General features: G+C 38.4%; 1 protein-coding gene across 1 annotated transcript; it reads right to left on the bottom strand.

The window, feature by feature from the left end:
* Window positions 1-883: 883 nt before the first annotated feature.
* On the bottom strand, window positions 884-14626 carry cystm1.L (cysteine-rich transmembrane module containing 1 L homeolog). Its single transcript, XM_018252106.2, has 3 exons — window positions 14427-14626; window positions 6640-6884; window positions 884-1255 (listed from the first exon to the last, which is right to left on the bottom strand). Exons 2-3 carry the CDS (start codon window positions 6869-6871, stop codon window positions 1149-1151), a joined length of 339 nt encoding a protein of 112 aa, XP_018107595.1. The 5' UTR covers window positions 6872-6884; window positions 14427-14626; the 3' UTR covers window positions 884-1148.
* Between the last annotated feature and the right edge of the window lie 434 nt (window positions 14627-15060).

The following is a 15060-nucleotide window of genomic DNA, read 5'->3' as shown; positions in this document are numbered from 1 at the left end:
CTAGGGTCCAAATTACCCTAACAACCATGCATTGATTTGAATAAAAGATGAGAATATTAATAGGAGAGACCTGAATAGAAATAGGAGTAATAAAAAGTAGCAATAATGTGTAGCCTTACAAAGCAATTTGTTTAGATGGGGTCATGGGGTTGAAAGCTTAGAAAGTTTCAGCAGAAAAATGCAAATAATTCAAAAACTATCAAAAATAAATAATAAAGATTAATTTAAAAAGTTGCTTAGAATTGGCCATTCTATAACATAGTAAAAGTTCATTTAAAAGTGAACCACCTCTTTAACAAATTAATGAAAAATCACAAAAGAAATTTGAAAACGTATATCCGTCATACTTAGGGGCCAATTCACCAAGCTCGAGTGAAGGATTCGACCATCGAATGGGCTACTTCGACCTTCGATTACGACTTTGAATCGAAGGATTGGAACTAAAAATCGTTCGACTATTCGACCATTCTCAATATTCGACCCTTGGTGAATTTGCCCCTAAATGTTCATTTAAGAACAAACCCTTTAAGTTATTACTTTGTAAAACGAAGAAAACATTCCATGAATCTCCTGATAATTTGTCCAATCTGTGCAAGTGGTTGGTTAGTCAGAGCAATCATGGCTGCATCCAGTGCTATGAATGAGCTGAATAAACAATAAACAATGTCAACAGCTATTACTGACTACAGTGAAATCTCTATTTTACATCCCTGTACATTGTTTTTTCGTTGTCCCACCTATATATTACCTATATATTATGCATAATACATTTCCCTGATTTGACATGTTTTTATTCTGGTCCCTTGAAAAACCTAAAATGGGGGTTCTCCTGTATTTACAAGAATAAAAGTATAAATAAATAATGGTATATAATCCACTGAAGTAAAATATCGCAAACAGTAATTATACTGTTCATTTTTAATGTTGATTTAATATGTAAAACAGCTGTATTATTGCAGATTGCATTTACATTAATAATGTGATTGGCAAATGAAAATATTTCAACGAACAAAGCAGAAAAAGAAAAGTAAGTAAGTAAGTAAGTAAAAAGGTAATGGCATTTTTGGAAAAACAACGATCAAGAAAAGAAAATTAATAATGAATCAATAATAAATAAACAAAGAGCAACAACAAACATGGAGCCAAATTTAGGTCAACATGTCCCAAAGGCAGCAGCAACACAGGGCAGTCCAGCAAGCAGTAAGGCAGGCACTCTCTCCCGATGTATCGTTTCTTCTTTCTTCTACAACATATACTAAGGGAGAAAGCAGAGGATATATAAATATATACTAGCACTACCTGTAGCAAGTACATAGGGGAAATCTATTAGCAAGAATATTTGTGAGCTTCAGACAATATAATTGCCTAAAGGAGTCGTCCATTCTACAACAGGATTGTACATTATGAAAATGGAATTTTCAGCAACGCTCTAATAGACTTTAAACCTTCTCGTCAGCTGTTTCTGCAACATTGAAAATATTTCTTCCCCATTGTTTCAAGGGTCAGACAGAGTACAGAAAGGGATAAACAAAGACTGCTTTCAGTTGCAATTGTATTTACACACAACTTTAAATCCACTGAAAATGTTTTAGAAATACATAAAGGCAAGCTGCTTACAATCAGTCCTTTAAAGGACTGATTTAACCCTCGATATTCGACCATCGAAGTAAAATCCTTCGACTTCGAATATTGAAGTTGAAGGATTTACCGCATTTACTTCGATCGAAGGAAAAATCATTCGAACGATTCGAAGGATTTTAATGCATCGATCGAACTTTTTTTCTATCAGAAATTGCTTAGAAAGCTTATGGGGAAGGTCCCCATAGGCTAACATTGGTGCTCGGTAGGTTTTAGGTGGAGTAGTAGGTAGTCAAAGTTTTTTTTAAAGAGACAGTACTTCGACTTTCGAATGGTCGAACGATTTTTAGTTCGAATCGTTCGATTCAAAGTCGTAGTCGAAGTAGCCAATTCGATGGTCGAAGTAGCCAAAAAAAAAACTTCGAAATTCAAAGTTTTTTTCATTCTAATCTTCACTCGAGCTTAGTAAATTAAATGTGCCCCTTAGTGCTGACTCTTTCTGAAAGCACAGATACACAATATCCTGAGATGGCTGCCTAAACACCAATATTACAACTAAAAAAACTCATAATATAGGTTAAAGAATAAAAGTTTAAATCGTAGAATAAATGATTTGTCATGTACACAGTGTAATTAATAAAAGCTAAACCATAAAATGCACACAACACACAGAATGCTTTTAAGTAACCCGGGGTTAAACTTGTTTCTGTGTTGAACTTTAAAACCTTGGAAATATGCCTAGAAGCAATGTTTAAATCTCAGCAACAAACTTGATTATAGTACGTAATGTTATCTAGTAATGTAACAACTCTGATATGGAATTACTCCTACCTATTGCTTCACCTATTTCTTTTGTTTTATTTATTTGGTGTTTTAGGTGTTTTTCTTCAAAATTCAAGAAGCCTTTGTTGTGGATCTATTCAACAATTCTACATATCTCCAGGCATGAACATGAAACTAATAAAACACTATTTTAAATTGTATATTTCACTGCTGTTACCTTTACACAATGTGAACCTTAATAATAATAATAATAATAATAATAATAATGATGATAAGAAGAAGAAGAAGAAAATTAGATATAAAAGAAAAAAGGAAGAAACACAATTTCATGTTCCTCTTGAAACATCTTGATCCTGGCTTGGTCACAGAGACCAGACTTTTCTGAATTTTCCTGGACAGCCATTATTAAAGGACCAGTAACAAAAAAAGAGAAAGCATTAATTTACATTTAGGGGGTTTATTTATCGAGGTCGAATTTTAAGAGTTTTTTTTAGACCTAGAATGAACTCACAACTTCAATGGTTTCTAGTTTAAGAAAAAAACTTGAATCAAGTTTCGGGGTTAACAACCCGAAAACTTGAATTGATTGGGTTTTCGGCCGAAAAAAATTCGAATTGCTCGAGATTTCGGGGCAAAACCCTCAGGAAAAAAATGAGAATATCATGAAGGCTATCAACATCTTCAAATGATGGGACCTCTGCCATTGACTCCAACATGACCTTGACAGGTTTTAGATGATGTATTTTTGGATCCAAGATATTTCCAGGGTAGGGGTATAATAAATCTTGAAAAATTTTAGTTTTAAAAAAAAAAATTGAAAAATTCAAGTTTTTTTTTGACCTGAAAATGTGAATTGTGACAAAAAAAATCAACTTGAATTTTTGTGGACAACTCAAACCTTAATAAATCTGCCTCTGGTCATCCAGCGCCTACAAATAAACTATTACTTTGCAAAAAATTTCCTATTTTATATGAGAGGTTTTTAGTCTGTACTTTTGTAGAGAGCTATGAAAGGCATTTGACCCCCGGATTAACTTCCTGTGTAAGACTTAAACCCATTGTATTCTGTGCATTTTATCTGCTGTTTCACTTGTGCCATATTCATTATGAGTGGCTGCCACAGCTACAAACTGAAGAAGTGTTTCTGAAGCAAACATTTTTTTAGCAGTGCAGGTTAACAGCACATTATGTTTGAATGCATATAAAAAACTTAATTTTTTGGTGTTACTGGTCCTTTAATACAAACCAACTGTGGTATCATTTGATTTAAATGGTCTTGCCAGAAGATTACTGTAGTGTTTTCTGCTTCCTAATTCTGAATTCCTAGAATTAACACCATAGTTAGCCTCTGCTCAGTTCATGGTACAAGTGGATTAGACTTTGTTACTTTTCTTTCATTGTACATTTGAATTTGGATGGGTTTCTTTGCTCCAGTGTCTTAATGAATACTATATTCCTCTCAAATCTTAACATTTGAGTTCTTTTTAACCCAAAAATGTGAATTTTGACCAAAAATTCTAATTTTTGTGGAAAACACAACTCAAACCTTAATAAATAACCCCCCAAAGGGTTGGAATTTGCTTTGCTAAACGTTTAGGGGGCACACGGGCAGATTCGGGGAAATTTATTAGCCTGTCGATTAATCGCCTCTTCTTTGGGGCGACAATCTCCCCAAACTGCCTTCCGCCTGCTAAGATGAAAAATTGCCTGCGGCAATGCACTAACGGCGACTCGATTTCCGAAGTCGTCCGAAGTTTCCTCGTGAGTGCCATTGCTCTGGCATTTTCTCATTATAGCAGGCGGAAGGCAGTTCGGAGCGATTGCCGCCCCGAAGAAGAGGCGAATAGTCGCCTGGCGACTAAGTCTCCCCGAATCTGCACATGTGGCCCTGCCCTAAGGATTCAGAAATTTTCAAAAAGTACACGGATTGGACAAAATCCTGCATTTGATGCACCCCAATCTGTGGACTACTGTGGTCTTAATATTTTACAATGTTGTCAGATACAAATACAAACTTCATAAATTATAGTCTCCATTTATTCCTATAGTCAAATACAGAGAGAATATTTTAAAAAGGAAAACGAATTTATAATATATTTATAATCCCTGCAGTATATTATAAATGATATAAAGCTGAGCAACTTTGTGATTAGATTTTAATTGATAATTTTCTATTTTTTTAACCCATGACAAACTAGTTAAAGCAGTAAATGCTGATAAATGTGTCAGTTTGCCCTGTGACAACAAAACACAATCCCCCATATGTAATAAAAGGCACTAAGTTTGCCCAGGAGCAGTAACCCATAGCAACAAATAAGATGTTTGCTTTTAAACAGGTGACCAGTAAATGGTACCTGCTGATTGGTTGCTATAGGTTACTGCTCACTTAGCACATTTTATTAAATAATCTGTGGCAACTGTGACAACACAAATTTTGGGACTGCATCCTAATTCTCCAAGTTAATTGTTAATTACTCTGTCCTTCAGTTTTCAGTTGATCTGGGTGTCCTAGACTGGTAAAAATGCATCTAAATCCTGTTGATATATTTGTAATGCATAATATGATATGAATATATATATGATTTAGCTTAGTCTTTATCCTGGTGCCAGTACCACTGTTCCCATAATTCTATGCTAAGCTTTTCTTTTATGTATATTTATATTAGCACAATTGGTAAAAGGCATTATGACAAAAAGGACAAAGGACAGAGACAAATGAACACTAGGAATTATTTTTCCACCTGTAAGAGGAGAAGGTTGAGTATTAATCTCTTTTGTTCAGAGCCAACCTCAGCTAATTATTCACTTTCCCTCCAAGTTCACCCTAGTGGTTAAGGCCTAGTCATTTTACTCCTTATAAAATATCAGCAAGCATGGCAGCTGTGCTCCTTCCAGCCCCTGTGGTACAAGGCCTGAAATCTTGTCCCCCCCCCCCCTAAAAATCAAAGAGGTCTCTTTCTCTAGCTATGCTAGTCAAAGTACTGGGAGCCTGATTGCCATTTTTATACCTGAAATTTATTATCATGATGTCTGCTTCACCTGTATTTTGTATACCAAGAGGCACATTTATCAAAGGTCGAATTTCGAATTCATGTGAGTTTTTAAAAACTCCCCTAAACTTCCATAAATTCGACCAATTGAAATGTATTTAAAAAATCGGATTTTTTTAGCTCAGGTGAATGCAGGGGCACTCCGTCAATGAGGCAAGTTGAGGCACTCGCCTCAGACGGCAGTGCCCCCCTGGTTGCCAGGGGTGGCAAAAATGGCACTACTGGTAATTAAGAGCCGAATTTCCGGTTTTCAACTCGGAAATTCGGCTCTTTTAGTGCAGAGAGCGCAATTGCGGTCTCTGCACTAGCGACGTGGACCTCCCCGACCCCCGTCCAGCACTGAAGGTGAGTGCGGTGGGGAGGCAGGGGGCGGCAAAAACAAAGGCCGCCTCAGGCGGCAAATTGGGCAGGATCGCCCCTGGGTGAATGCAATCGACCCAAAAGAAACTTGAATCTCAGGATGGCTGCAAACAACTCAAAATTGATCCCTGGACCTCTCCATTTGACTTAAACATCAATTTAGCAGGTTTTAGGTGGCAAATAGTCAAATTCGAGTTCTTAAAGGACCAGAGTATGAAAATCAAATTACATTTTTTTTTAAAAAAAAAACTTAAATCGAATTTCAATAACTCCCTAGTCGAATTTGACAGTTGATAAAAAACGCAAAAGTTCATGATAGGATGATAAAGAACAACAAGTTAAATCCTGATGTAGAATATTGGCTATATACAGGCAACTGCCAAAATAAAGGTTGCATGGTCTTGAAGATCCTCTCTCCTAACAAGTTTAGCCCAATTGGGTTCTTCTTTAAAGGAAAACTATACCCCCAAAATGAACGCTTAAAGGAAAACTATACCCCCCAAACAATGTAGGTCTCTATAAAAATATATTGCATAAAACAACTCATATGTAAAACCCTGCTTCATGTAAATAAACTATTTTCATAATAATATACTTTTCTAATAGTATGTGCCATTGGGTAATCATAAATAGAAAATTGCCATTTTAAAAATAAGGACTGCCCCCTGGGATCGTAGGATTCACTGTGCACACAAACATACCAAACAAATCAAACTTGACCTGAACATGTCATTATAATAAAATAAATCTCTAAATATAAACAACACAAAGGAATCTTCCATTTCCATTTTACGTACTGAAAACCCACATTCACTAGTTCAAGGTAATCTGCTCTTTCAGATTCTTCCAAAACACACAGACCATGTACCTGTATTTTTAGGGGCATCCATATAAACTGGTGCATTAGCGGGTGGAGGTCCCTGCCATCCATATTGCGGATATCCTTGATAGCCTGGTTGTCCTGGCTGTCCTGGCTGGTATCCTACTGGTCCTGGAGGATTGCCAGGATATTGGTTTGGAACTGGATAGCCTGGTTGCTGGCCATATGGCGGGTATGGAGCAGGTGGGCTTGCATATGGTGGAGGGTTTTCGTAATTCATTGAGAAGTGTTTTCTATGGAATAAAACAAATGCAATTTATAATCAGGATGTTAAATAGAACCAGAGTATTTTCTACAGTAAATGGAGTTCTTTAGCATGATGCCAAAGCCGGAAAAGGTTTACAATTATCACATACGGTTTCATATTATAACCTGCATATGTTTAATCATATAACAACCTTATTAATCACAAAAGATGCATACATGTATAGAATCCATTATCCAGCAACCCTTACCCAGAAAGCGTCGGATTACAGCAAGGCCATCTGCCTTTATTTTATCCAAATAATCCAAAATTCTAAAAGTGATTTCCTTTTATGCTGCAATATTAAAATAGTACAGGTATGGGACCAGTTATCCAGAATGCTCGGGACCTGGGGCTTTCTGTCATTTGGATCTGTATACCTTAAGTCTACTAGAAAATCATGGAAACATTAAATAAACCCAATTAATTATTAGTTGGGATCAAGAACAAGGTACTGTTTTATTATTACAGAGAAAAAGGAAATCATTTTCAAAAATTTGGATTATTTGGATAAAATGGAGTCTATGGGAGATGGTCATTTTGTTATTCAGAGCTTTCTGGATAACGGATTTCTGAATAATGGATCCTATGCCTGTACCTTGTACTTGATGAATTAAGCTGCATAAAAACATAACGATGGCAAAACAATCCTATTAGATTCATGCAATGTTTAAATGATTTTTAGCAGACTAAAGTTATGGAGATCCAAATTACAGAAAGATCTCTTTCTTGATACAATAAAAATCAAGAATGCATCACTGTTTGAGTCAGCATCATCATCTGCTCCAAGCAACTGGGAGATCCCATTTCAGTTGGCAGAGATAAACATATTAGGACAAAGCTGTATTATATTAGATATTGGGTTAACTGAATATTTCTAGGGTTCAGCAGTTCCTCTCTACAAAGCTGTGTTATACACAACTATGATACATTTACGTATAGCTGATGTTTAACAGTCCCTTCCTACAAGGCTGTTTTGTACAAACCTCTTATCAAAGTATTACTCTGAGCCACTGATAAAAAGCTCTCTCATTATAATCCCTTAAAATGGCCATAGACGCAAAGATCCTATCGTACAAATCGAGGATTCGTACTCAGTGAGGCAACTTTGGGCGACTATTGAAAACGCATCGCCGCGTGTGCATTAGGGCAGGCGACTTTTCATTGTAGCCTATGGGGAACAACGTTGAGGCAGTTCGGGGAGATAGTCGCTCAAAAGAAGAGGTGATTAGTCGCCAGGCGACAAAATCTCCCCGAAACTCCTCGTGTGGCCTTACCCTTATTAGGCTGCTGCGGGGGAAAAAGGGAGGGGGTGATATCACTCCAACTTGCAGTACAGCAGTAAAGAGTGACCGAAGTTTATCAGAGCACAAGTTGGCCTATTGCAGGTCAGGTAGCGGATCAGTGGGGGAAAATTGTGGTTTGTGAGTCTGGGTTTTGGGTCTGGGTTGTGTTACTTGTGTATCTGGGTTGCAGGGTATGGGTAGTGGGTATAGCGGGTATGGGTAGCGGGTACGGGTATAAGAAAATGGACCTATGCAGGACTCTACCCAAAAGCCTAAAACTATTGCTCTGTGAAGCTACAATTTTATTGCTATTGTTACTTTGTATCAGGCACCCTAGCAATCAAGTAGCTGCTGAAATACCAAACTGGAAATCTGCTGAACAAAACACTAAAAACTGACAAACCATAAAAAATGCAAACTGACTCAGAACATCAATGTCTATTTTATACTAACATTTAATTATAAGGTGAACTGCCCCTTAAATTTAGCATGAGGCATAGGTAATAACCCTGAGATAAGCACCCTGGAAGACCTTGTCTTTTTCACCTATTTTTTCTGAAATCATTTTTGAGGACTTCCCCGTTCTTCTACCTTTGTCATTGGGTGAGAGATGTAGTATGTTGTTTTGCATTTGGTAGTTAAGGTGTAGAACAGAACTCAGCGGAGGTCCCAAAACAAGCATCAGCCCAGTCTTTCTAAGAAGTGAGTGTGCTCCCCTCTCTGCTATAGACAACAGGTTCGCTTATACTCTCAAAATATAAATTATAAATATCCCCAGGGGTGTAACTACAGAGGCAGCAGACTTTGTGGCTCCAGTGGGGCAGGTATAGGGGCCCCATATGGGCCTAATTCGTGTACAATTTCAATAAATATTGGTAAAACAGGTCAACCTCTAGACATTTTGGGAGCCTGAAAAATAATTTGCCGTGGGGCCCAGTAATATCTAGTTACCCCACTGCTGCCCCCTAAGATTCTGCAATTCATATTCCAACAGGAAAACCCATACACAGCTTTTACACATGCTCAGCTGCTCCACAATTCCATCCCACTAAAACTCATCTGGAAACCAGTCGCTTAATGCTGTTTACGGCTTATAACTTTTAAAGACCTTTTTTGTTTTTTACTGCCTCCTTAACACTTAATTCACATGCAACACTCAAACAAGACATTTCACACACTTGTTGTGTACCCACTAACTTCCTAAAGTTTCAACACCCTTGAGTGAATATAACAAGAAAATATTAACTTCCACATTATTATAAGTGAACAGAAATTTAAGTACAAATACCAAAATTCTGCAGAACTAATCTTCCATGGCCCCAACAATACACATCTCTCCTTCATCTTTCCATATAGGTCACCCCCCCCCCAGACTTTCCTTGTCCTTTAATCCTGCATTTGTCAACTGAGAAAAAAATAATACATAATAACACACATTCATCTTAAAATATAGATTTAGAGACAATCTGCTTTTCAATTACGTATTCACTTCATTTTTGCTGAAAAAAAAAAAGACATTTGCATATTGAATAGTAACTTGGTACATGTATTGGACCCGTTATTCGGAAACCCGTTATCCAGAAAGTTCTGAATTACGGAAAGGATATCTCCCATAGACTTCATTATAATCAAAGAATCAAAATTGTAGAAAATGATTTCCTTTTTCTCTGTTTTAATAAAACAGTCTCTTGCACTTGATCCCAGCCAATATATAATTATTCCTTATTGGAAGCAGAACCAGCCTACTGAGTTTATTTGGTGTTTACATGATTTTCTAGTAGACTTAAGGTATGAAAATCCAAATTACGGAAAGATCAGTTATCCGGAAAACCCCTGTCCCCAAGCATTCTGGATAACAGGTCCCACACCTGTAATAGAGACCATGAAAAATGACTACTGCTGATTTAATATAAAAAAAAGGGTGGGGCCTTTTCCCTGGGAAAGCAAAGCCCATTTGTTAGACACCACCCAATGCATAAAATGACTTTGTTTCTACCCCAGTAACCACAACTCGATGCCTCCATCTTGACTGCTTTTCTCTAGGGACCCCAACCCCTTCTCGCTGTCTAGGACTAATTTCCAACTTTACTATACTGTGCATACGCTGGTCCTGCACTGCTGCAAGGGATTCATGAGAAAAGCAGTCAAAATGCCGTACAGTGCTTACAGGGAAAATACCCCAGGTCGTTTCATTTTTTACAGAGGAGGAGTGCTATTCCGAGGTAGAAAGTAAGTGACTTTAATCACAATCTGCTACCTCCCAGTGAATTTTACTCTCCTTGCATTGATGTCAGGGATTCTTAATGCATCAGGACCAAAAACTGGGTTGCAATATTGTTTGGGACCCCCTGAACAAAGTGAAAAGGAGTCTACTATATGTCCTCCAACAATATAGTACAGGTATGGGATCCTTTATCCGGAAACCCGTTATCCACAATTACGGAAAGGCTCCCATAGACTCCATTGTATTCAAATCTTTCAAAATGATTTTCTTTTTCTCTGTAATAATAAAACAGTACCTTGCACTTGATCCCAACTAAGATGTAATTAATCCTTATTAGAAGCAAAAACGTTTACATGATTTTGTAGTAGACTTGAGGTATCAAGACCCAAATTACGGAAAGATCCGTTATCCAGAAAATCCTCAGTCCCGGGCATTTTGGATAACAGGTCCCATACCTGTATCATAAACCCATACATTTATCAATAATATAGAGCAGTGATCCCCAACGAGTGGCTCTTGAGCAACATGGTGCTCTCCAACCCCTTGGATGTTGCTCCCAGTGGCCTGAAAGCAGGTGCTTATTTTTGTAATTTCTGTCTGGAGGCAAGTTTTGGTTGCACAGAAACCAGATATACTACCAGACAGAATCTCGTGTAGGCTGCCAGTCCATATAAGGGCTACCAATAGCCAATCACAGCCAGTGGCGTAACTAAATATTACTGGGCCCCACAGCAAATTATTTTTCAGGCCCACAAAATGTTTAGAGGTTGACTTGTTTCTCCAATATTTATTGAAATTGTATATGAATTAGGGCCTCATGGGGCCCCTATACCTCCTGGGCCCCCCTGCAGCCGCAGGGTCTGCTTCCTCTATAGTTACACCCCTGATCACAGCCTTTATTTGAACCACTTGGGAACCTTTTTCCTGCTTGTGTTGCTCCTCAACTCTTTTTATAACTGAAGGTGGCTCATGGGTAAAAAAAGGTTGGGACCCCTGATATAGAGACATACTGCCAAGGCTGTAAGGTATGGATGTTTAACCCAGAATCAAATTGATTCTGGGTTAAACATCCCATAATCGCAACCTATTTGGTCAAAATTGTAAAATCTTCCTTTATTTGTACGTGCTGCATCACTTGATCTTATGAGGCCCACATTCATAGGAAAGCCATTACTATGGTTATGTACTCTTGCTCTGAAATACTAATACTTATTTACTATTAACAAAAAAAAAAAAAAGCACGATTGACTGGTCATTTTCTTGTGTGGCTCAAAAAATATAAAGAAGCCAAATATTATAAGAGAGACAAATGAGTGAACGGATCTACAATGGAAAGGGTGTAGCAGGTAAAAGCCTGGAGAAAAGCAAATAAAATTAAGAAAAGACCTAGTTAATTATTAAAGGCATTCTGGTAAATAATTAACAGTGTAGGCAGCCATTTTAAAGAATTTTCACTTCCGACATTAAAAAAAATTAGTTTTTAATCACAGTGATGTAGATGTCACTGAAAATCCATAGGCAGGCTATTATATACTCATTTATTTATTCTAATTTCTGTAAGGCTCTTACACAGCGGTGATTCTTCAATCAGTTTCATTCAGTGGCTTTTTTTATGCGTTCCACTGTATGGCAACGCACGAGTTAACAGTCCCCATTCTACTGGTGGGACCGCACTTAACCCCCGAAAGGAGATGGAACATTTTACCTGGATCCGATGGTTCAGTGTGGTGCCGTGGGTAAAATCACTATTGGATAGAACAGCGTCTGTTAAAAAATGCGTTCAGGTTCAGCGTCCCTATAGGATCAAGTGAAGACACTCCTCTGTTTAAAGGGGTGGTTCACCTTTAAGCTGACCATGGCCAATTTGAAGCAACTTTTCAATTGATCTTCATTTTTTCTTTTATATTGTTTTTGAATGATTTGCCTTTTTCTTCTTACTCGTTCCAGCTTTTTAAAGGGGGTCACTGACCCCGTCTAAAAAAACAAATGCCCTGTAAGGCTACAAATGTATTGTTATTGCTACATTTTATTAATCTGCTTTCTATTCTGGACTTCTCATTTTCATATTCCAGTCTCTTATTCAAATCAATGCACGGTTGCTAGGGTAATTTGGACCCTAGCCACCAGATTGCTGAAATTGCAAACAGGAGAGCTTCTGAATAAAAGGCCAAATAACTCAAAATCCACAAATAACGAAAACCAATAGTAAATGGCCTCTGAATATCATTCTCTACATCATACTACAAGTTAATTCAAAGGTAAAACCACTTTAACCCTTATTTATTTATTTTTTTTCTACAACCTGGCCCATCTTGGTTAACAATGCTTTCTAATACAACAATTGCATTAGCTGCAAAGGTTGTATCAGATTATTTCATTATTTCATTTCAATTATTTTACATGTCATCATCTATTCCTTCGACTCCCAGTGGAGTATAGAGCATCCGTATAGGGCATGATTATGCTATAATAATAATAATTTTAGCAATATAGTAATAATATATTGACACGTCAATTAAAATACTCCTCATTCTTCTCTTAGTTTAACAACAAATACTGTGTATCATATTCACCAACTGTGTGGCAAGAGCAGGACACAACCAAAATATACAGGTCTAAACTGTTCCTACATTCAACTGAAGAATCAGATTCCCCTCCCCAACCTGCAGACTGTCCTTTACTGTCCTTTCCTAATTTTAATTTAGGAAACCGGGCAAGATCTGCTCAGCCGGGTTTTATTTAGACAAAAAGGATGAAGTTGATGACTGCGTAACTATGAATGGTGGGGAGCGTCAGCGAATGATAAAAAAGGTTAATGAGAACGCTTCGCAGAGTACAGCGTGTGATTAAAGACAAGTGACTAATTAGAAATTATTTGACGGAAGGGCTGGAATGGGATATTTCGATGAACCGGTACAGGCAGGCTCCCATCTCTGCATTGTGTGAATCTCACTGCATCAGCCTCTGTCCAACACTGCAGAGTCTACTGCAACAACATTCCCTCCCTTCACATCAGTCTCGGCTCATAGATAGGGTTGCCACCTGGCCGGTAAAAATGATGGTTGATGCCAATGTTATTAATAGGGAAGAAAGATAAATATATAGGAAGGCCGGAATTTTTTTCCCAGAAAAGGTTGCAACCCTATTCATAGAAGAAGAAAAAAAATCAAGATACAGGTATAGGATCACTTATCCGGAAACCAGATATCCAGAAAGCTCCGAATTACGGAATGGCTGTCTCCCATAGACTCCAAATTTTTAAAAATGATTTCCTTTTTCTCTGTAATAATAAGACAGTAGCTTGTACTTGATTCCCAACGAAGATATAATTAATCCTTATTGGAAGCCTATTGGGTTTATTTAATTTCTAGTAGACGTAAGGCACGAAGACCCAAATTACAGAAAGATCCGTTACCCGGAAAACCCCAGGTCCCGAGCATTCTGGATAACAGGTCCCATACCTGTACTGGCTTTCTATTGCTATAGGTGAGGGTTTAATGAGATCCAGCTGCCTGAAAGCGTGCGAAATGGCGAAATGGGACTATGCAAAAGGTTTTCGTTTCCCAGTCACACTGTGAAGCAATAATGTTCATTGAGTGAGAGTGTGTGTCCTGACTCATTGTATCACTGCCTCTGAATCACACAAGGCTGCCCACTTGTTGCAACTGTCGCTGACACACTTACCTGGCAGTTTAATGGGCACAGGCTGGACGAGGAGCCTCTGATGAAAGTGAATGTGGCAAAGGCGACTTCCTGGGGCTCGGCCGATTGTTGTTGTTGTTGGTCTGAAGCAATAAACAAAAGGGAGGGCAGCAGCACTGAGCACAACCTTGCGGTAACACAAGAGCTGCCACTGCTAACAAGGCTCCGCTAAGAATATAACCCCTGTTACTTTCTATCACTATCCGCAGCGAATACCGTCATCGTATCGGACCTGACGTCATGTCACCAAAGAAAAAGAACACGTCCTCGCCTTTCAATGACGCAGCTTCTTGCCCCCAAGCGCGGCGCATCTACTTACCAAAGTTGCGAAGCCTCGTCTCCTCCGTCCAGTCGCTCCTCACTGCGGCCAAATCGAGCCCGACAGCAGCAGCAGCAGTAACAGCACAGGCTGACGTCACGTTCTCTCGAGATAGCGGAGTCACCAGGTTTCGTTGCTAAGATGCTTATCTTGAGTGTCTGACACGGTACCTGTTGGCATAAAAAAAAATGGCCTTGTGAGGTGTGAATGTTTGCTGTGCAATGACTAGAGATAACGGCCTCGGGCTGATAAGGCGTACAGAACGTAGGCAAATGGTACAGTCCATTGAGTCAGGCACTGAAGCACACACCCTTCAGCAAAAGGATAAAGTGCCCCAAGTTTTACCTCCGTTTCAACTAAGGGACTGTGTGTGGTGTTTCTGGCCTGCGCTTTGGTGTCATCTTTGACCAGTCCCTCTCCTTCTCTAATCTTATTAATAATACTATTGCCAAAAACTGTAGTTTCTTCCTCCGCATTATAGCCAAGATACACCTTTTTCTTTCACAACAAAACTAATCCATGCCCTTATCTTATCCCATTTAGACTATTGTAATCTCCTTCTAACTGGTCTTCCTGACTCCCATCTCTCTCCCCTCCAATCAGCTACCAGGATCCTTCTGCTCTCTCCTAAAAG

Source organism: Xenopus laevis, chromosome 3L (genome assembly GCF_017654675.1).
Source record: "Xenopus laevis strain J_2021 chromosome 3L, Xenopus_laevis_v10.1, whole genome shotgun sequence".
Lineage (NCBI taxonomy): Eukaryota > Metazoa > Chordata > Amphibia > Anura > Pipidae > Xenopus > Xenopus laevis.
This window is presented reverse-complemented; position numbering and strand designations above follow the sequence as displayed.